We start from the raw sequence: 22562 nt of genomic DNA on the forward strand, positions 1-22562 counted from the left end.
GGAAAATCAAGCATTTTTTAAGAATGCTTACAAAGTGGGTTTATATAAGATTCAGCGAGGAGTTTCATTTCAGGAATGCGGGATTAGTTTTGATGACTAGCTTGTAGAAACCAGTGTGACATTTCCAGAGAAAACTGGAAGTTTCAAGAGTTTCTCTTGATACAGAGGTAAAATCACTCTACTGGAACTGTGTGTGCAGCTTCATCAGTTTTACTTTAATGGATGCACAATAGAAAATATCTTTCTTTAAACAACTTATTACAGTTATATAAATCTGCATTATCATCGTCATTATTAATACCAAACAATTTCATCTTCCCTTAAATCCTTTCTTTTTCCTATGGACGATCTACACCAACAGCAGTGAAGTTTTTACTGTATGGTGAATACACAGTTTACGCTACAAATATAAACATTATTCATGATACCGCTTTCAGCTTGAATCTTCCAGCCCAGAGAAATGAGAACATTGATGGGCATGAATGATCAATCAGTGACATATATCTTTGTCAGTTCAATATTTTTTCAGCAAAGTGGTAATGGAAAAGAGAAAAAATTCTGTGTGCATGCTTGTATTTATGCATTAATGGATGACAGTTTTAATTATTATTTAATATTTCTGTTTAAGGCACTAGATTTTTAATCATCTGATTGCCTGGACTCTTCCTCAGCATTCCGTCAAGTTTATGAATAACCTGTAATGACAGATAGTAAAGTCATTTCCTGACAGTCAATGACTGACTGGAGTTGCTGAGGGATAGAGGCAAAGAGCTACATAACCATCCGTAGGACAACGACAAGGCTGACTTCTCATCATAAAATCTCTGGCTAACAACTTATTATTTTTTCCTTTTTTCCTAATCATATTTTTCCTAGGTTTGTCCTTTCAGAATCTCTTTGAGTTTTATGGAATGAAAGCTGTCTACTTTCAGGTTAGTTAGTCCAATTGGCTGCTTTTGACGTTTTTCAATAATAGGGAAAAATGGAAGCCATTGTAAACTGTGGATCAGCAACATTTTGCCAACCTGTTGGCAAAACACTTTTCTGTGAAGAATTTCAGAGTGTTACATGGAACACATTCACTTTCTAAAAATATAAAAACAAAAAATAACAAGAGCTGGACCGGGCACCTGACTACATATGTGTTGCCAGTATGTGCTTCTCCCTTCTGGCTTTTTCAAAGATTAGAACATAGACATTTTAGTGGAGTCTAACATCAGTAGCTTGACTAGCAGATTGCTGTAAAAGCCATGCTTTTAAAGAAGATAAAATTCATCTTTCTTCTTTATTAATACTGTTTGAAGGCTCTTGTTTGACTTCCCTTACTAGGTTCTAGACTAGCCCTGCAGAGCGCTAGAAATTCGGTCTCAGCTAAGTCGGCAGAGCTGACACATTGTTAAATATATCGTATTGTTTAGGAATAAAATCCTGATCCTTGCCTATTTAGTACTGCTCTTGAAAGTGATGTGTTTACACAACAGCAGGGCTAAATCCATACCTAAAACGCTTTGGAAGCGGCTCCAGCAGCAGCTGGAATGGTAAGGCTTTGGTGCATCCCAAAAGTTTTATCATTAAAAAAAAAGAAGCAGCGGTAAGGAAAACCAGCAACAAAGAAGAAAGAGAGAGGAAAATCAAGCCCCAGAGAAACAAGTGACGCAAAAGAAAGCGATCGCTGCCCCCCAAGGGAGCGATGTCCCTGAGCAAGGGCAGCCCCCGCCAACCTCCAAACCCCCTCCCAGCTTTACTGCTGAGCACGGCGTCGTATGGCAACGTGGGATATCCCTTTGGTCAGCTGGGATCAGATGTCCCCGCTGTGTCCCCTGCCAGCGTCTGCTGCACCCCCAGCCTGCTCGCTGGCGGGGCAGCCTGAGGAGCAGAAAAGCCCTTGGCGCTGTGCAAGCTCTGCTCAGCAGTAACTAGCGCATCCCTGGGGTCTCAAGGCCGTTTCGGCAACGATGCAAAACATAGGCCCGTACAAGCTCCTGTGGAGAAGGGTAATTGCAGCACGATCAAGCTCATCATAGGGTCCCATTTGGGGACGTATGTTGCTCCGTCTTCAGACCCTCCCGGCCTTCCCTAGGCCACGGCAGCCCTTTGGGCTGGTCTGGGTTCTGCCAGTCGTCCTGGGGCAGGACGGTCCTGGCAAGACCAGCCTCCAGAAAGCCCAGGCCCTGGAGAGCTGGCGGAAAGGCTGGAGCGAAGAAGAGGTACCCTGAGTGCAAGAGGCTGCGGTAGGATCAGGGGGCAGAGGGTGAGATCGGGCAACGCTGAAGCAAAGTGGGGATGCCCCGGTCCCTGGTGGGCCCTGCTGGGGTGCACCCTCGAGGGCTGCGGGAGCTAGCCGACGGGCTAGCGAGGCCGCTCCAGAAGGGAGATGTGCCCGAGGGCTGGAAGAAAGCAGAGAGCCCGTGGGCTGCTGAGCAGTGCCGTGGCTGGAAAAGCAGCTGAGGGGCCGGGGCCAGAGGCTGGTGAGCAGTGGCACCAAGCCGGGTTGGAGGCCAGGAACCCGCGGCGAACCCCGAGGCAGGGGGCATCGGCATTGCCAGCAGGTGGAGGCAGGTGGTCCTTCCCCTGGGCTGTGTCCTGCTCTGGGCTCCCCAGTGCGAGGCAGCCATGGCCATCCTGGAGAGAACCCTCAGCCCAGTGCCCCCCCAGTGCCCCTCCCACTTTCCGTTGGGCTCGGAACGTTGGTCAGTTGGAGCCAACAGCCCACAGAGACAGCAGGACGGAGCTGTGCTGGCACGCAGCAGCACTGGGAGGAGGCAGGCTCTGGCCGAGCAGCTCTGACCCACCACCGGCACCGGCACCCCGCTTCCCATCCTCGCCCTCGCCGCCTGCGCCGCGTCCTTGGTGCCCGGCGAGGGTCCTCCAGTTGCGGGCGGGATGGGCCAGGCCAGCTGCTGCTGCGGCTCCAGGTGGGCTACCCCCACGGCTCGGGGACACACGGGCATGGCCGGCCCCCGCGGCAGCTGCCGTGCTCATGCCCGCCGCTCTCTGCTCTGCCCTGGGCAGGGAGGCTCTCAGCGAGGCCGAGGCGGTGCTGAGCGCAGACGTGCGGCTGAGCCGGGGCCGCAGGAGGAGCGAGAGGCGCCTTCTCCTCCTCCAGGAGGAACTGGTGGTGGCCAAGTTGCAGTAAGACCCTCAGAGCCCCGCTGCCTTTCCCCCATCCCTGGCCCTGGGAGTGGGGCAGGGACAGCCGGGCACCAGCCCCAGGCCCCGGGACCTTGCTGCTGGATGTCCGGCCCAAGGGCAGGTGGGGGACAGGGCTCTGCGTGGGGGCACCCCAGGGAGGCCACCTCCAGCTCGCTGCGCGCCTCTCCTCTCTGCAGACGTGGCACCAGCGTGCGCCCACAGCTCCGCCTGGCCCTGGACCAGCTGTGGGTGCTGAGCGGCAGGAAGAAGGTGGCGTGGGAGGAAGAAGGGCAGGAGGAGAAGGAAGGCAGCGATGAGGACAGCACCTCCCTCATCTTCATCTGGCCCACCGGCTCCTGCGTTGCCAATTTCGGGTGAGTCCTGGTGCCACGTCCCCTGGCCGGGCAGGAGAGGCTCCCAACCATGCCCACGCCGTGGTGTGAACGGCCTCTGCTCTCCGTGCGGAGCCTGGGCAGGGAGCAGGCAGCATGCCGGCAGGGAGGGATGGGGGCATTTCCACAGTCAGCATCCCCGTTGCGTCCCCGGAAGGCAAGGCAAGGGCAAAAGCAGCTGCTGGGGCAGGAGAGAGGAAGCCAGGGCTTGGGCAGCGCCTCTGTCCTGCCCCGCGGGGCTTCCTCCTGCCCCTGTGTCCTTCCCCACGGGGCAGGGCTGTGCAGGCGCCCACATCTGCCCACGGGCTGGGGGGGGCAGCAGGGCCTGACGCTGCTTCTCCTCTCTTTCAGCAGCTCCTGGGCGCTGAAGGAGCTGTGGCTGCGCACACTGCTGGGGTGAGCCGGTGGGGGGCTGCTCCAGGCGCAGCCGGGCAGGGGAACACGGCTCCCCAACTGGGGAGAGGTGCCCCCGCGGGCACCTGCGGGCAGCTCTCAGGCAGAGCTGCCTGCCAAGAGAGAAGCGGCGGCTTGGGGCTCACCCAGCTCTCTGCCTGTCCCTTGCCGGTGCACAGGACACCCGAAGGAGCCAAGAGAGCCCGCGTGAGCCGTGTCCCATCGCTCAAACTCCTGCAGAAGGAGCTGAGCTGCCGCCACCCCGTGAGTGTCTCTCTGGTCTGGGCTTGTTCCCGAGCACTGGTCCTCCAGCCCAGCAGCAGAGGCATTGCTGCTCACCTTCTTCCACTCCTCCTCTCTTGCCCAGTGGAGGACGTTCAGCGCCAGGAGCCTGGAGAGGCTGCTGGAGGGCCAGGCAGAGGTGAGAAGGGCTGCCTTTCCCCTGCCCCGGCTGTGCCAGGGATGTGCGGCGAGGGGGGGGAGCTTGTGCGGCAGGGAGGGTGCCGCTCGGGCAGCGGAGAGGGCTGGCGAGCCCCCAGGAACGCCGGCACGTCCTGGCCGGCGGCGCTGGGAGGAAACCTGCCGTGCGGGGCAGAGAACCCGCGCGGGGCAGAGAGCCCGTGCAGGCAGAGGGTCCCAGCTCTGCCGCGCTCAGGCTGCCTGTGCCGGGGGGCAGCTGGCCGGTGGCCCTTTCTGCTGCGGGGCCGCTCTCTAAGTGCAGCCTGGTTCTTGCAGGCTGACCCCAAGCAAAGGCCAACGACGGTCCCGTTTAACAACGAAGGGATGGTCTCACCAGGTGAGTTTTGGAAAGAAAGGCAAGCTCCTCCTGCAAGCGGCTGAGCTGCGCTCACTTGTCCCTTGAGTGTCGCCATGCAGGTCGGGCACCCCAAGGGAGGACGTCAGCCGGAGGAGGAAGGACACCCGCTGGGCAGCGGCCGCTGGACGTGGTTCTCCACAGCTTGGAGCAGGGCAGGGCGAGGGCTGGGCCAGGCTGTCCCGCCGTCCCGCCGGCTCGCAGGAGCCTCCGAACCGGAGCCGCTGAGCCGAGGCCGTGGTTCCAGCTGCTGGCTCCCTGCCCGTCCTGCCGCACCGCTCAGCACCGTGCTGCAGGCAGGGCAGGGCAGGGCAGGCTGCGGGAAGCGCTGGCTGGGCGGTCTCCATTGACGGGCTCTGGCTCTCTTTTCCTTTGCAGCAGGACGGAGCAGCAGCAGCAGCAGCAGCAGCAGGAGGAGGAGGACATGGCTGCCCTGGCCCTTTGCTCTGCAGCGGACCCCGGCCGCTGCCCAGGCAGGCTGCGGCTGCAGCAGGGCGCTCTTTGGCCAGCCCCTGGCAGCCCTCTGCGGGGAGGACGGCATGCTGCCCCGGCCCATCCAGGTAAGGCAGCCTGGACAGGGGGTCCCCAGCCCTCCTGCCGGCTGCTCCAGAGAGGTGGTGGGTGTCCCCAGGAGCTCCAGGGACAGGGGATTGGGCTCTTCAGCCCCAGCAAGGAGCCAGGTCTGGGCCAGAGCTCTGGCCCTGGCCAGCGCCGTTGGAAGGCAACTCCACAGCCAAGCCACTGTCCTCCTGCCTCTCCTGCAGGAGCTGCTGGCTGTCCTGCAGCAGGAAGGGCCTTCGACGGAGGGCATCTTCCGCAGAGCTCAGAGCGGGGCAGCCTGCCGGGAGCTGCGGGAGGCCCTGGACCGCGGTGCCGACGTCGACATGGGAAGCCAGCCCGCGCTGCTGCTGGCCGTCGTCTTGAAGGTGAGGGCTTCTGACCTGCAGCTGGAGGAGCTGCTGGCTGGCCTGGAGTGTCCAAAGGCTCACCTGCAGCCCTTGGCATTGCAGGACTTCCTCCGAAGCATCCCCTCCAAGCTCCTCGTGAACAACCTCTACGAGGACTGGATGGCAGCGATGCAGCAGAGCAGCAAGGAGGAGAAGATCTCGGAGCTGAAAGCGTAAGCGTGGGCAGCAGCCTGCCTGTTGAGCAGGAGCCCTGAGCGCTGGCTGAGAGCCCTGGAGAGCTGCGCAACACAGCCGCTGGCTCCCACCTGCCTTGGGCAAGTCTGGGGGACGGCTGCGGGCAGCATCTGCTTTATGACCCTCGTGTTCCTGTGCCCTCAGGGTGGCCGAGAAGTTGCCTGCGGCCAATCTCCTCCTGCTCAAGCGGCTGCTGTCCCTGCTCCAGCACATCGGCCGCAACGCAGGCACCAGCAGGATGACCTCCAGCAACCTGGCCATCTGCATCGGGCCAAGCCTGCTGAGCCCGCCCAACGAGGACCTGCTCCCGCTGGAGGCCATGCTGGCGGTGACTGAGAAGGTACGCTCCATGGAGCAGCCAGCTGCGGCCTTCCCGGCCCGTCGGGGCTTGGCTGCTCAGAGGTCCCTGGCTGCCTCCTGCCTTGAGTAAGGGCCGGTGGGGTGGCTGCCTGCAAGAGCAGCCCCACAGGCACAGCCTGCTGTGCAGAGGCAAGGCTCAGGAGTGGGAGAGCCTGCTTGGTCCGTTTTCAGGCAGCTGGGTTGACACCAGGGCTGTGATGTGTGCAGGTGAAGGGGCTGGTGCAGTTCGTGATGGAGAACTGCAGGGAACTCTTTGGGGAGGAGGCAAGGGAGCTTCCCAGCCCGCCAGCCGAGGAGTCGCCAGCCCCCACGGAGAGATCCAGAGGTAAGAGGAGGGACTGAGGGTTCTCACAGGCTGGCGCTTGGGATGCCAGAAACCTCAGCACCGTTCCTGGCGGGGCTGGGCATCGGGCGTGGTCCTCTCAGCCCGGCCTGTCCCCTGGCCTCTGTTTGGCCACTGCCGCTCGGGGCATGAAGGGTTTGCTCTGCAAGATGAGCTGAAGCCTGCGGACAGGGCATTGGAGGGCTGAAACCGTACGCGGTGTAGGGCTTCAGGTGGGCTTTGCTTTAGCTGCCGCTTACTTCCAAGAAGGCGCTTTGCTGCACGTGCTTTTGCTTTCTAGAGCTGCGTTTGGAGGAGCAAAGTGTCCCTGCAGTCACAGCGGACACCGAGCACCAGGCAGCAGACTTGCTGCGTGCACCCCGCTCTCTGCTCGGTGTCCTCAGAGGAGCTGGGGGAGACACGGCGCTGGAGTCTGAAATGGCAGAGGTACGTCAGCTCCCCAGGCACTGTGACGGCGTGTCTGGTGGAGGAGGGGAGTTTCTGAGGAGGCCAAGCGGCTGCGGTGCCTCTTGCTGGCAGCAGAGCCGGGGCGTGTTTGGGTTCTTCCTCCGCGCCCCGGGATGATACGTAGTAAGGAAAGCTGGCACGCTTGTTTCTCAAACGCACTGGGCACGTGCTTCATCCAACAAGATGCCCGCCAAATACCTGCAGAAAGGCAGAGGGGAGTAGCTGTCAACTTCAGAAGGGTTTTGCTCAGGTCCTGCTTCGTCAGAGCTTTGTCAAGACTATTTGGGGGGGGCTGTGCGAAACGTGGCTGATGCATACAAGCCAAAGGGATCTCTGCAGAGCCAAGGCGGCGATTTGGCAAACAGTCGCTTACGGCTCCAGGTCGTCTTCTTGCCACCTGCCAACTCGCACATCTCTGTTGTAGGCACGTCCAGCTTTGCCTTCACCTCCCCCCAGAGCGCGACAGACTCCCTGGGGTGCCCAGAAGCACTGGCGAGCCTTCCAGGGGACAGAAGGTAAAATGAGCTCGCTTTGGTTAAAATCAGAACGGACGGCAGTGGATGGCACCTCTCCCTAACTAATACTGCGGTGGGATGGAAAGGTTTGCAGGCTCTCCCCGGGACAAGGAGAACAAGAGCAGAAACGAGAAGAGAAAAGAGGCCTGGGGAGAGGAGAGCAAAGGCCAGGCAGCAAAGAAGAGGAGGAAGAAGAGAGGAAATGTTTTGGGGCATGGAAAGCAGAAAAGATGCAGGAAGGCGCAGCAGGTCAGGAAGCCCAGGTGTGTACCAGGCTCGGCTGCCCATCCTTCACAACTCTCAGCGCTGCTCCAAGGCAGTCCAACCGGCTGGCAAGGGCCGGCGAGGGCCGGTGCTGCGCGGGGTTTGGCAATAACTCCCTGGCAGCTCCCCAGGGGCTCCCGATGGAGCCCTGCTGCCTGGCACAGGGGCACTGCGCATCTCTGCACACGCACGGGTCTCTGAGGGCATTAGCCGTGGGGAGAAGGCGCCAGAGCCAGCCTGGAGTCAATGCCAGCAATAGCTCTCTCTTCTGGGCCGTGAACGATTCCTCGTGAAAAGTGGTGTTCCCCAAAGAGAGGGGACCAAAGTCCTGCCTCTTGCTGCCTTTGTGGATTTATCGGAGCTCTCGGACTCTGTCGTTGCAGGTGCCGATTCATTTTCACCGGCTGAACCGCTGTGACTCCTGGCCCCCCCCGAGCTGACATCCACAATAAAATGATCTCTTCTCCCTCCTGACTGTGTCTGCCATAGGCTGTTGTGGAGTGGGGAGCTGTTGTTTTGTGATGAGTCCTCGGGGAGGAGCTTGGGATCGTCCCTTGTCCCAGCATCCTTTCCAGCGGGCGCCAGGGCTGAGCTGAGGCGCTTTAGGAGCGAAAGCAAAGCACCGAGTCAGGCAGGAGGGTGGAGGTTGGAAGGGACCTGTGGAGGTCCTCTGGCCCGACACCTGCTGAAGCAGGCTGGCCTAGAGCACGTTGCCCAGGACATGGTCCTGGTGAGTTTTGGGTATCTCCTAGGAGCAGCGCCATGAGGGCAGAGCGAGGGCAAGACGTAGGCAGGGCACGGTGGCCAGGAAGGGCTAAAGGTCCCTATGCAGCCACCGTCACCCGCAGCTTGCTGTCCCCTGCAGCCATCCTCCCTGCACGCTGACTGTCGGGCAGTTTCCTCAGACCCCCCTCACTGATGGCAATGGTAGAGATTAACTTCCACGCTGGGCGCTCTAAATGCCTCGGCTCACCCAAAAAGCTTTGGAAGCGGCTCCAGCAGCAGCCGGACTGCTGAGGCTTTGGAGCATCCCGGTGTGATACAGGGGCCGCCCGCGCCCCGATGCAGGAGGAAGGGTGAGCACGCTCGCCCTCGGTAGGTAACCATTTTGGCCACAGGTTGCTGTGGTTTAACCCCGGCCGGCAGCTCAGCACCACACAGCCGCTTGCTCGCTCACTCCTCCGCAGTGGGGTGCAGGGGGAGAGTGGGAAAGCCAAAGGGAGAAAGCTGGTAAACTCGGGTAAAGTTAGTTTTATAATTAAAAAAAAGAAGAAGCGGTAAGGAAAACCAGCAACAAAGAAGAAAGAGAGAGGAAAATCAAGCATTTTTTAAGAATGCTTACAAAGTGGGTTTATATAAGATTCAGCGAGGAGTTTCATTTCAGGAATGCGGGATTAGTTTTGATGACTAGCTTGTAGAAACCAGTGTGACATTTCCAGAGAAAACTGGAAGTTTCAAGAGTTTCTCTTGATACAGAGGTAAAATCACTCTACTGGAACTGTGTGTGCAGCTTCATCAGTTTTACTTTAATGGATGCACAATAGAAAATATCTTTCTTTAAACAACTTATTACAGTTATATAAATCTGCATTATCATCGTCATTATTAATACCAAACAATTTCATCTTCCCTTAAATCCATCAGAATGCTTTGGCCACAGAAGTTAGGCATACACTTACATAGCGTTTGCTGTTTAAGGCCATACTTTGGCATTTCAGCACCGTTCTAAACAAGGTAAGATACTCTTTTTTCTTTGGAGGAGGTATTGGTTTTGCTGGAAAAAAACATTTGATTCTGACTTCTTCATTTTATACCAGTAAGTAAAAATTTTCCTATATGAGTTCCTCTACTAGCTGGCTTATACCTGTAAATAGGTTTTTTATGAGTCTGTAGATATTTATCCATGTCATTCCTGGGATTCCCAACACAGTGGGACCTTCATGTTTTACAAATATTCCTTCACGTGAATACAACAAAAAAAAAAATCAGTGAAAATCTGTAGGATTCAGGTGGATCTAGCTGCTTTTCTGATTAGTGTGTTCTAGTGAATGCACTATTTAAAGACATAAAGATTTTTGCTTTAATATATTTGAACTTATGAATCATACTGGAAAAACATTGTTCCTCTTAATGTTCCCCAACCACTCCTGAATGCCCTCAGATTAGTTTTGTAATGTTTTAGGGTCAAAATTCTTTTTGAAACATAACTTCATATCCCCTAAGAAAGTACAGTGCTTGCTTTAGCAAACTGTAAATTTGTCAGCATGTGTTCATTTTAATTTTGTTCACTTTATTTGGTTAGGAGCATGTTTCCCTTCAATCAGTTTTGCAGTAATGTTATTTATCTCAGCACAAAGGGGAAACAAAATTCCCATGCAAAGAGAAATCACGATATATAAATCTACAATGTGTAAATATAGTCATATGTAACAAAAAAAGGGTAAAACACTTGAAGTTTATTTCAAAGCCACATAGAAAGTTTCTGGTTTGACATATGACCCAGATTCATGCAATTATTTAAGGCAGCAAACATAATTGGAACTGCTTCTCAAATTAATTGCATCCAGGTTCATAGTAGCACTTAAAAATAATTAATCTTTTACTCTTGGATTAAAAGTGGACCTTTTTCAGTTTAACCTGTCCTAGAGTAATAGGATAATATTGAAAGTCTCAGTTCTCAGGAGCTATCCTTTCTAAATCTTTCATAAACCCCAAACATTTATAAACAGAAAAATCGGCAGATACAAATTAAGCCATACATTTTAATGGCTGGTAAATACTACTTTTTTATCAGCATTCCAATTTTCTGTATTCTTGTAACTGCTCAATGTTAACTACAAGTAGCTTCAATAGGAGCTTTGCATGTAAATCTCCAGTGTGTAAGTGGAAAGACAGATGAGTCTCCTGCAAGTACTTAATTATTTTTTATATCTCTTGAGATTCCATTTCCTTAGTATGACACTTGTTACTGATTCACCAAGCCAGACTTATTCATATTAATGTGTTTGAAAAAATCATATTTTATTTGAGTATAAGCATTTCAGATTAACAAATAAACGCTTAGTCACCATTTACATCTTTAGGGAAAGCCACATATGGCTAAATCAGGTATGGATGAGTTAGTCCTGAGCAGACTTTTATTTTCCTATTCAGATTTCTGATAGTCTGGCAGTTCAGATGAAATATCCTTACATTTCTTAAAGTATACTTTGTTCTTTTAATTATGAAATAATGTCATGACTAAGGAGAAACAAGTCAAAGGATATCGTCTGTATACACTGGAGGCTCAAGAAAATTTGTAAGCAGACTGGTTTCAAGATGCTGAAGTATAAATAGTTTTACTTTTAAAAAAATCCACTTTGGTGAGGGCGTGGTAACATCTGATTATTTCACCAAAGTATTTGCTTTATTAATGTCTTCTTGAATTTCCCATAGCTTGAAGCTTCTCTTCATGACACAGAGCCAAACTGCAGAAATTGTTGAAAGAAGTTAACGGACTCATTTACTTTTGGCTTTCCTCAACATTACCACAGAATGGTTTTCACCAAAAATTGAATGGTTTTCACCAAAAATTGAATGATTTTCACCAAAAATTTAGTGGTTTTGACCAAAAATTAACCTTACTTCACCTCTCAATTGTGAGGTTTTGTTGCTGCTGGCCTCTGGTCAGAGGTCGGTGCATCCCGAACCAAGGCTGGTGCTACAAAAGCCGTGCGGCACAGCACGGCTGGGGAGAGCCGTTAGCCCTCGGCATCCCCCAACGGCCTCCCAACAGCCCCCCAACAGCTCGTAGCCAGGGGCCCTGCCCCGTCCTGCCCGCCGGCTCCCGGCTGCAGGTACCAGCCAGGCCGGTGGCCACGGAGATGGTGAGCAGAGCTGGGGAGGGGGGCTCTGGCTGCTTTTTCGGTGCCAAAAGCAAGCTTGCAAGGTTGATCCCTAAACGCAGAAATATTAAAACTCTCTGTAGTGGAAAAGTAGGTCTTCTCTTTAGCCGTGGCTTAGTTTAGGTTAACTTCCCTCTTTTCCTGCGTTTAGGGGGCTCCAGTACAATGGGGTGGGGGGGGGGGGTGTGTGTGTAAACAAGTTGCCCATTAAAGCTACCGAACTCTTCAGGATAGTAAGAAAGCAAAACCGAACCTGCAGAGTCTAAGGGTGTGCGATAATACAGGCAGCAAAATAAATTACCAGCTGAGGGTTACTAAACCTGTCTAACTTCTGGTTCAAGGAGTGTGTAAGGCCTGGTTGTTGGCAGCATTGCTCTATGAATATCCTAATGCTTGTGGGCTGCCTTTGAGCTTGTGTTGCGGGGCCTTGTTAGAAAAAAAACCAAGGAGTTAAGAAAGGTTTCTGGTTTGTTTCTTTAAAATAGATCATAGATCAGCTGTAAGAAGCCATTAAATAGTTTCTTACAACTGCTGAGGGAGAAGATAACAGTGATATGTCTTCATTGCAGCACCAAATGTGCTTGTTTTCATTTACACTTACGCTTAAATTTTGATGTGCATACACTAAGGGATCTATAATACAAGTAGAGACTCTAACAAATAATACATTTTTCAAGTACATATGTATTTTATTAGTTTCTCAACATTTTTTGCTGACAATCGAAAAGATCAAGTATTTCGATTGACCATCAGCTGGATTTCAAGTCCTTATATTATTTGATCAGTTGAGTCCTTAATAAATTGATTATTTTTTATACTTTGACTAATAAATTTTGATCCTTGTGCCAAAACAAAAGGCAGTTTTAAATTTTGTTTCTTTTCAAGAAAAATGAATGGTGTCTTCAGTTTTCTTCAGTTTTCCTTCCTTTTTAACTGTCCCATCTTGGTATGCTCTAAAAGTTAATGAAATGAGTGGGTCATAGTCGTCCCCTCTGTTTTCCCCAATGATGTTACACCTCAAGCTTTTACAGGAGGAGCTTAAGAGTGTAACTGCAGGGGCACCCTATCTGGACCTGTAATAGTAGATTCTCAGAGATACAAGATATTGCTTTTAGAGGTACTAATTACTTCTGCATGGCTATTGCTAGTACAGCTGCTTCTGTATCAAAAAATGTTTTGCCTATATAGCTTTATTAGTATATATGCCACCTCCAGACATGATTGCAGTCTTTTTGGATCTAGTTGTTATGGGTAAAAAGTTTATTACTACTCAGGTGGAGCTTACCACTTCCACAGTTGAGATAATTTTGCCTGTGAACTGCCCTGATCAATGCTGGTGCACAGTTAGTTGTCACATTGGTTTGAACCATTTGTTCTGCACTAAATTGATTGAGGAGCATGCAGGTGATGTCTGAAAGTGTATCGATCGTGGGAATATTAAGGATTGTGTGGAGGGATGTCCTGAATCTAAAAGGAGTGTTTTGGAGAGGTTACTGTCACTTTTTCTTGCAGCTGCCTCAACAACTAATTCTTACAGCACTTCCCTGCTAAAACTGTTTCAGACTGTTAGAAATTTAGTTTATAAAGTAATACTACAAGAACGGGGGAAGTGCTACTTCTCACCACAGGATGCTTTTATGTTGTCAAAAAAGTAATGTCACCAGATGTTCAGAAATAGACTAAACTTCCACATTAATATTAGATCAGGATTCAGCAAACCTCTTCAGCACATGATTAAATTTAAGGTATGTTCATATTTTACCATCTTGCACTTCATTTTTAATCCAATGAGCATAGTGACCTGCTGCCACTGTGGATACAGTTAGATCTGAAGAAGATTGTGTGGTTTCGGAAGAGATCTTGGCCACTGGGATAAGACACATTCCTTCCATCCATATCCTAATTTCAAGACCAAGTGAGTGACCTGAGCCCTGATGCACAGGGCTACTTGTGGATCCTAGAGAAACAGGAGAAGAAAACTGAGCTCAAGCGATCAGCTACCCTTGCAGCATCGTAAAATTATGTTCTGCTGTTGAGTTGCCTTAACTCCTGCTGGAATGAGCCAGCCTGCCTCATTGACCTGTTACACTGAGCTTCAAAATCCCAGACAAGGCACCGTAGCCAATGATTAAGCCTCTTGCAATGGGAATGTGAAGCAGGGCAAGATCTTTACCTCTATTTTACCTGTGCGATACACTTTCTCTTATGTAATATGCAGTAGCAACTAATGCTTCAAGTGGCATTTACTCTTCTATGTACTCTGTTTAAATCACTGAAAATGCAATATGCAACATAATTTCAGTGATGCTTCCCGAATTTAAGTATTTGGCCTAAATAGTTCATAAGATTTATAGTGGGGTGCAAAGAAAGCATCTTTTTCTAGATAGCAGCTTTTGGGCCATCGGTCACTTCTTTGGTGGGAAATGAGAATGTTTAATTCTGGGAGATATGAGCTGTAAGCTGGTAACATACAAAATGAAGCTGATGAAGGAACTGCATGTGCTGTCCGATGACTTTCTGCTATTTCGTATCTGACTGGTGTCCATCCTAAGGCCAAACCTTTAGGCAGTGAGCTAGCATGCGTTGAGCAAGATCCTACCCCTAGTTTTGCAGATGTTGCTCTGCAGTAATCTACTTCAATCTCAATTTGATTTTATACATATATTTGCAGTTCATAATCAACTGTTGCAAATCAGCTTCTGGAGACTGAGACAACAGTCAGAGTTTCTAATACTTAACAGTTTTACCACATTACGTGTTACCATGTCTGGGTTTTGATGATGCTGATTCTGAAGCATGTGACGGAATGGAGGAAGGGGGACCTAACTGGGAAAGTAAGCTAATATGATATCTGAATGAGACTTGCAAGTCAGGAATGAAGACCTCTGCTCTGCTCTGTCCTGGTTTTGAATGCTTTTTTTTTTACTTTCTATCAATATCTTCCTGGCTAGAAAGTACAATAGTCTTTTTGAACTGGATTTTTTTAGATGATTATTTTTGGCTTGATTTAGGAGTTTAAAAAATCCTCAAAATATCTTTTCAGACTCTCTTAAACTTTCCATATATAGTATGTATAATATATGACTCCTAGAAAAATTTTTTTAAAAAAATAAATTTTCTTGTAGATGTCCTTGTAAAAATGTACATTCTTCTTTTATCTAAATTATGATTAATGCAGTAAATGTGTTTGCTTTTATAGTTCTACATTATTCATTTTTCAAAGGAAATTAATGTTTAATTTGCCACCTAGTGTACAATTAACTGTTTTTAATTTGTCAACTGTGTGAACTTTCAGTTCCAACACTGCAGAAGCAAATATCCAAACACCCCCTGATTTCTAATAAGGCGTGCAGATCTTCTCACGTCTGACGTTCACTCTGAGGACATAGAGGGGAGGCAGTCACTGCTGCAAATGTAATTCCATAGGTGTTTTCTTACTCTTAGCATGAAGAACACCTGCCTCAGATGGATGAGCAAAACAAAATGCTGAAAGAAAAATTAGTATCTCGTCTCCGGTTTGAACCAGAGAGGACAGAAGTACTGCTTATGGTAAGAGGCAGGTATCTCGTGTGCGACCCAGCTGACAGCAGTGAACTCGTGGGAGCATGCATGGTTTTAAACTAGACAATATGCTAATATTTTAGTTGCTGTTAATATCCTCCTAGCTACAGTCCCATTGTACTAAAAGACTGACTTAGAGTTAACTATTATAATTATGTAGTTAAATACAAAAGCGTGTACGTTCCTGATTCATTTCTAAATCCAGGCGCTCAAAAGCTCAAAATTAGATCTTTAAAAATTCTGGTGAGTTGCTGCTAATCCTGGAGTCGGGATTATCTCGTGTACTCCTACATCAAAGCTGGTGCTGTTGCATGTGCGCCTCTGGACTGGACTCTCTATTTTTACATACAGCAATTTTTTAAATTTTTTGTTTTAAATCTGACTTCTGTCTGAAAAAATGCTGTGTGTGTACACATGGATTGCATGTTTAATGCCTATGCAGTTGTGGGAGTGAAAGTCTTACACCTAGGAACGGTGTAAGGAAAACATCAGAGGCTTCATTTATCTTGAGGAATTTTCCTGGAGGAAGTACTTGATACTCAGTAACAATTAAAATATGGGAATTTGGAATAAAAGCTTTTTTTGCTTAAAACCTAACTACAGTCCTGCCATTGTTGGTGGAATCTCCTTAATTTATTATAACCCCGTGCCCTCTGTCTCTCCAGAGCAGAGTACGATGGAGAGCCTCGCATGACTTAACTGCTCTTACCAAATAAGCTACAGTATAAGTTAGCCTTCATCATTTCAAATATCTTCTCATAGCAGTAAACTGTAGCTCTCAAATATGAAACAGAAACATTATATTCTGTTTTCCATTATCTTAGCTTTTTCTTATCCAGTGTAAACTGTTTATTCTCATCTTTCATATAGGGTACCAAAGTTCTATTTTATGATGCTAATTTAAATAACGAAAATCAGACCTCTACATTTTATATATGTGAATCCCCTACTCCCTCTATAAACCCATGTAAATTAATCTAATTTACCTGATTAATGGAGGTATTTTCATTTAGCTAGTGTTTGCCTCAAGTGTCCTGAAAAACAATGATTTGTTGTTCTAAATTTAGAATTTCTTTTTCTGAACGTTTGTAACTATTTCAGGCTTCGGTTGATGGAAACAGGAGAAAGCAATTTTATATTCCATATGAAAATACCAGACATTAATTTTAGTGCTCTCAGCACCATTATTTTTAAGTCATTTATTAAGATTCTTTTTATAAGTAAAATTTCATGCACGTAAAATGCTGTATATCTTAACTCAGAAAAATTCTGTAATGAAAGCTGAGTTAAGCCATCAGTTGATGTGAAAATGTTTTCCATAGCTGTTAAATAAATGCCTTCTTTGATTTTTTTTTTTTTTTAGATTATAACATATGACCACTCAGTCAATAGTTACTGAAATTAATGTATTACTCTGCCCTTTGTTCCCAGTCACCCTCAGCAGAGAAGAAATACCCTATTCTTCGCACAGCAGTTTACAGAGCAAGCACAGAAAGGAAACACAAAGCGGAAATAAAAGAGGAAGGCGTGTGTTTTGGAAATGTGTATGTGTAATTATATTTCTTTACAATAACTTTTTGTACTTTACTACTTAAAATTTGTAACAACAATGGATGTCTTCTACTGAATTATTTGACTGCTTCCCTGCAAATTCTGTGAAGCCTGGATTGACGCTCCAGCATAAACTTTATAATCTTCACCCATTGCAATAGAGTCTGATCTAGTTTATGTCACTGAAAATCTGGAGAAGTGCTAGTGAAGTCATTGCAAAGCAAATACAGCCTAGTCAATGGGGAATTATATACTATATGAACCTATATTAGTATTTTTCAAATTTAATGATGGAATACGATGACTGAGTTGATTTAGTTGTTTAATGTTTATTGTCTTGAAGTGAAACTAAAGGAGTGTTCATATTGCTCTCAAATACTGTACCAAAACCCATTGAAGTGGCATGACAAGGTGAAGGGGTGATGTATACTTGCCAAGAACTGAAGGTTCAGAAAAATTGCTGTAGTGGGATCAGTGAAGTCCAGGATTCTGTCCCTAAAAGAGACATTGATCCTTCACGCTCTCGTGGGAAGTGCGTATATAGTGTGGGGCTGCTGCTAAAGCAACAACTTCTGGCACATGAGTTTTGGACAACTTCAGCTGCTCCAAGTGATTCTTCTTTGATGCCTTTGCCACTACGATAGAATCTAGATTATGAATTAGCCTTTTTAGTCTGAATTATATATCCTGAATTTTTGACAGCATATCCACAACGGAGTTGGACCAACAGTTAGTTGAAGCATAGTTAATTTTAATTCATTTTCCCACTGTTCCCGTGGTTTATTTTTCGTTGTTTTTCTTATGTTTTCATACAGGCAGGCTAATGTATTGCATATACTTTTCAAAGCTCTCTACCTTAATTTTGAATCACTTTTTCTTGCATATTGAGCTTATTTAAGAGATTTTCAGATTGGTTTACAAATCTAAGAATGAACTTGAAAAAAACAGACAATATAATACAAATCCTGTAATACAAGATTCTTATTTTTATACTTTCTCTAGGAAAGAATTTAATTTAAAAAATACAATTGATTACCTTCTTTTTGCTTTCATAGCAGATACCATGCTGTTGGAATTACTAAGAGTGAGAACAAATTACAGCATTAATTTTTTTAAATATTATTTTCTTAGTTGTGTTTTCCAGAGCTTAAACTTAGTTTAATCTTGAAGCTCTCTTACCTTTGAGGCTAATGAAAAGAATGATCAGGTTTTATATAATATTGCTTCTGACGTCTATAGTGTCAGAACACAAGAGGTAGGGCTGTAATTTTATTTTGATTTCTTTCCCCATCCTCACTGTATATTTTATTCATCATGAATAAAGTTCTTATTTTGTGCCATAATCGTAAATGCAAACCATTATACAAGTCCTATTTTAGTTGATTGTTCTGTTTTGCCTGTATGACTGAATCTTCAGGGTTTTTTCCTAATAGTGTATATTGTTCAATTTTAGACTCTCAGGAATACATAAGGAGGGAAGAGAAGAATCTGTTTGTCAGCCTATTAGCATGTCAGAGCATGAGACAATGAAATTTAAAAGGAGCATGACAAAAACAGTGTCCTTAATGTCAAAGAATGAGAATTTGAAAAAGACACTTCCCAAAGCTTCTGCTTGCAAAGGAGTTCAGCATGGTTTTGGCGCATCACCTTCTTCTCCTGTACATGGTAAAGTGCCTAAAATGACAGAAAGTGGAGTAACAAAAGATATGGCTTTCTTTCCTCATCGTTGTAACAATTCTTTTCCACACACTTGTAAATATACAGCGAGCTCCAACGCATTTCTAACAAAGAACACTGTAAGTCACAAGCATACCAGTTTTTATGTTAAGGGTGGTCTGATCATTTATTTTCTGTTTTTCTACTGAAAATAGCAGTCTTACTGGGTTTCTAATATTTGGTGAGATATAATATTGCAGTGGGCAGTTGTAGCATTGTCCTGGTTTTGGCTGGGCTGGAGTTAATTTTCTTCCCAACAGCAGGTATAATGCTGTGGTTTGGATTTAGGATCAGAATAATGTTGATAACACCCTGATGTTTTTGGTTGTTGCTTGGCAATGCTTACACTAAGTCAAGGACTTTTCAACTTCACATATTGCCCACCAGTGAGGAGGCTGGGGGTGCACAAGAAGCTGGGAGGGGACACAGCCAGGACAACTGACCCAAACCGGCCAAAGGGATATTCCACACCATACGACACCATGCTCAGTATAGAACTTGGGGCTTAGCTGGCCGGGGGTTTAGACCATGGCTCAGGAACTATCTGGGCATTGGCGGTCTGTGGGTGGTGAGCAATTGTGCTGTGCGTCCCTTGTTTTGTATATTTTATTTTCTTCTTCTTCTTCTTCTTCTTCTTCTTCTTCTTCTTCTTCTTCTTCTTCTTCTTCTTCTTCTTCTTCTTCTTCTTCTTCTTCTTCTTCTTCTTCTTCTTCCTCTTCCTCTTCCTCTTCCTCTTCCTCTTCCTCTTCCTCTTCCTCTTCTCTTCTTCCTTTTCTGTCATATTAAATTGTCTTTAACTCAACGCATGAGTCTTACTTTTTTTTCTCAATTCTCTCCCCCATCCCACAGAGAGAGGGGGAATGAGCAAACAACTCTGTGGTTGTTTTAGCTGCTGGCCAGGTTAAACCATGACAAGCATAAACATGCACTCTTGTCTTTCTCCCTAAAGCCTTTAGAAGGAAATGCTTTTCTTTGGGTATTACAGGGATGTGAACAACACTTTCTTTGTATGTGGTGAATACATAAAAAGACTCCTGCAAAACTTCACATCTTTTAAAAAAAAAAAAGGAATAGTGGAGATGTAACACTGACTTTAACTCAGTAGACTAAGTGAAAGTGCATAAAAGCATGTGTTTGTTCTGATTTTAAAAAGTTACAGTTATCCATACTTCTTTTCTGTGTACATTTACCTATTCAAAGTTTCTTTAAGTGAGAAGGCTGTGTAATATGTCTTGAATATGCTTTTTCCACCAGATGTTAATGAAAACTAAATATATGATTGTCTTTGCTGTTGTCCTCCAATCAACCTGGGTTTTTTCAAAGTGTGAAGTGAGATCATCTCTCTCAAATACAAAATCATAATTCATGGAAGTTGTATGTATGGGGAAATGAAACTACTCACAAAGACTTGGTGGCCTTGTGATTACAATTCTTGCTCTTGAAAGTCACTGCATGTTCCCAACTGACATCAATGGGTCAAAATTCAAACAAGTCTGCAAGCTGGAGTTCATTTATGTCAGCAATTTTTGCACTACGCTTTGAGTGAAACTTGCAGAAAACATTTTTGAATCAATTGTGTCCTATAAATTTTCAGCACATAAAACATGAATATTGAGAAACTACGCCTTGTTAAACAAGGCATTGAAGTGTAGGGTTGTACCAGCCCATCTGGCTGGGATGGAGTTAACTTTCTTCGTAGTAGTCCATATGGTGCTCTGCTTTATGTTTGTGGCTAGAACAGTGTTGATAAGGCACCAATGTTTTGGCTATTGCTGAGCCGTGCTGCTTTTCTGGGGTCCAGGCTTGCTTTCTTTTAGCATGGATGGAAAGGTTTTCTGATAATAAACAGGGCCAAACAAATGACAAAAGTCAAAGTGAATGTTATCCTCGTTACCTAATGGGTTACACAGGAAACAAGTATTACATTTCTGATCCAACCACACTGAAGTAACTGATGTCAGTTAGTGATCTGAATACAAGTTTTAATGTATTGCCAAAACAAAAAGAAGTGACATCTTATGTATGTGCATGTCTCTATACAAATATTAAAACTAGATGTTGCAGAAATGTAAACTTGTAGGAAGGTTAACTGAAATTAGAAAATAATTGTGCATAATGATCTGCTTTAAATGACAAATATTTTCATTTTTAATGTGTTGCTTGCAGATAATATTAGAAAGACTGGAATGCAAACAGCCATTTTGGAACCAAGTTGCCATAAAAAGACTTGTGAGCAACCAAAAGTGGGAAGATCTTCTAAAAAGCCTTTGGGAACCAAAGTTCATTCTTACGACAGAACAGGTACATAAGTTGTAGCGTCGGGGAGGGAGACTATGTTATTAGTTATGCCTGTACAGCCAATGTATTTACTTCAGATTTACATGGGAATAATGGAGAATATACTCATCTGCTACTCTCTTTCCTCATCCCTCTCCTGCCTTTAGAGTAGGATACATGTGAGGGGAGAGCTGATATGGCTGTAAATGAGAGAGCGCTGTCATTTCAAATCTTATTTCAAAGGCTGACAGCTTTCCCCTCTGTATTCACCTTCTGATGGCGTAATTTTTTACACCTGATCTCTGAGCAGAATTTACTTTCAGACAGCATTTGAATTCTTATTTTAATGTTCTTTATATTTTATATAAGCTGCAGTAAGTTTTCTTTTCATTAGAAGATTCATAAAGAGGAGTCATGTTTTCCTACTTATCTTCCAGGATTAGTGTGGGGAAAAATAGATTTTGATCATTATTTCTCCATTAAAAATATCTGTCGCTGAATCTGAAAACTGTGAGGAAGTGATACCACAACTGGTTTCTAATTTTTTTTCTTTTTTTGCAAACTTTTTTCTATACATATTATTATAGGGATTAAAAACCATGGGGAAAAAAACCACTTTTAATGCTTTCCAGGACTTCTCAAATTGTTTTCCATAATGTTATAGAAACTTTTGTTCAGCTAGAGTGTTCTTCTCCTATACAGGACTAGATTGGTCTGATTTCTAAAGGGGTACTGTGTTTCTATGTAAAAAGGAATTTCTTTTAACTATTAGAAAGAAAAGTAGTAGTATTATTATTCTTGCATTTTCAACATTCTTTTTGTTTAGCTGAGATTTTGCTCTGCCTTCAGAAGCCTTTTCTCATTTTTCAGTCTTTTAAGCATTTGAGAAGGTCTTTGGCCTGTAAATCATATTTTTCCTACTGAGTACTTTGAATTTTGCTGTGTAAATTACACCAAAGATGAGTGTAAAATCACTGGAAATTGAAATTACTTTGAAGTCAATTGAACATCTGTTCTTCAATTGCAGGAAAATACATTTGGAATATCTGATGCCCTTTTTTTTTTTTTTTTTTTGAGAAAGACTTTCTAAGATATGTTTTCTGTGTCTTCCAACTCGCTCTGAATAACATTACACCAATCCTCCACACTTGTTAAGGCTTATGCAATGAAACTAAAGAATGAATGGCTGGCTGGCTTGTGCAATGAATCTGAAGATGTTATGTTGAAGGGAAAAAAAAATAACCTTTCTTTTTTTTCTTTTCTCGATGTACCAGAACCAGTTGATGATGACATTATAATGCATATTCTGAGGCTTCGAGGCAAACTTGGCTGGCAAACAAAGTTACCATTGTGTAAATGGTTAGCTAGAGAGGCTGATGTGGCCAGATTTCAGAAGTTCACGCTTACGGTGATTTTTACTTTCCCTTCTCCACATCCTGTGCGATTACACATTCTAGAAACAGTGTTGGTTATAAATGTTAAATACTTATTTCCTGAAAGATTTTGCCTCTGAAAAAGGATGGATCTGATCTTGGAATCAACAAAATGTTTAAAAAGAATAAACTAGGAGAATTCTAATTACCAGAATTGAATTTGATTACTTAAAAATAGGAAGTGGAAGCCAAGATTACACTTTGCAATGGTCAGAGCCATAGAGGAGTTCTAGGAGGAGATGGTACCTAGAATTATTCTGGGAAGAGAATAGTGGTACCTAGAATTATTTATTCCATCTCTGGGCGCATTGCAATCACTTAAACTTAGTACTTAGCCA

The 22562-nt window shown here is 45.9% G+C and overlaps 2 protein-coding genes and 1 long non-coding RNA gene across 4 annotated transcripts; all 3 read left to right on the top strand.

Moving 5' to 3' along the window:
• Positions 1 to 2489: 2489 nt before the first annotated feature.
• On the top strand, positions 2490 to 5081 carry LOC142601215 (uncharacterized). Its single transcript, XM_075750006.1, has 9 exons — positions 2490 to 2915; positions 3013 to 3132; positions 3330 to 3506; positions 3879 to 3920; positions 4097 to 4181; positions 4285 to 4338; positions 4653 to 4713; positions 4794 to 4902; positions 5015 to 5081. The coding sequence occupies exons 1-9, from the start codon at positions 2884 to 2886 to the stop codon at positions 5079 to 5081; spliced, it is 747 nt and encodes a 248-aa protein (XP_075606121.1). The 5' UTR covers positions 2490 to 2883.
• On the top strand, positions 4876 to 7140 carry LOC142601217 (T-cell activation Rho GTPase-activating protein-like). Its single transcript, XM_075750007.1, has 6 exons — positions 4876 to 5291; positions 5496 to 5657; positions 5742 to 5851; positions 6018 to 6213; positions 6441 to 6558; positions 6857 to 7140. The coding sequence occupies exons 1-6, from the start codon at positions 5271 to 5273 to the stop codon at positions 7138 to 7140; spliced, it is 891 nt and encodes a 296-aa protein (XP_075606122.1). The 5' UTR covers positions 4876 to 5270.
• A 338-nt stretch (positions 7141 to 7478) lies between these two features.
• On the top strand, positions 7479 to 8953 carry LOC142601320 (uncharacterized). Of its 2 annotated transcripts, XR_012834924.1 has the most exons (4): positions 7479 to 7538; positions 7625 to 7801; positions 8186 to 8532; positions 8668 to 8953. It is a non-coding gene; the product is annotated as an uncharacterized LOC142601320 (long non-coding RNA). The 2 variants fall into 2 exon arrangements; XR_012834923.1 differs by having other exon boundaries at positions 8186 to 8953.
• Positions 8954 to 22562: the final 13609 nt, after the last annotated feature.

The sequence above is a fragment of the Balearica regulorum genome, chromosome 3 (genome assembly GCF_011004875.1).
Source record: "Balearica regulorum gibbericeps isolate bBalReg1 chromosome 3, bBalReg1.pri, whole genome shotgun sequence".
Classification (NCBI taxonomy): Eukaryota; Metazoa; Chordata; class Aves; order Gruiformes; family Gruidae; genus Balearica; species Balearica regulorum.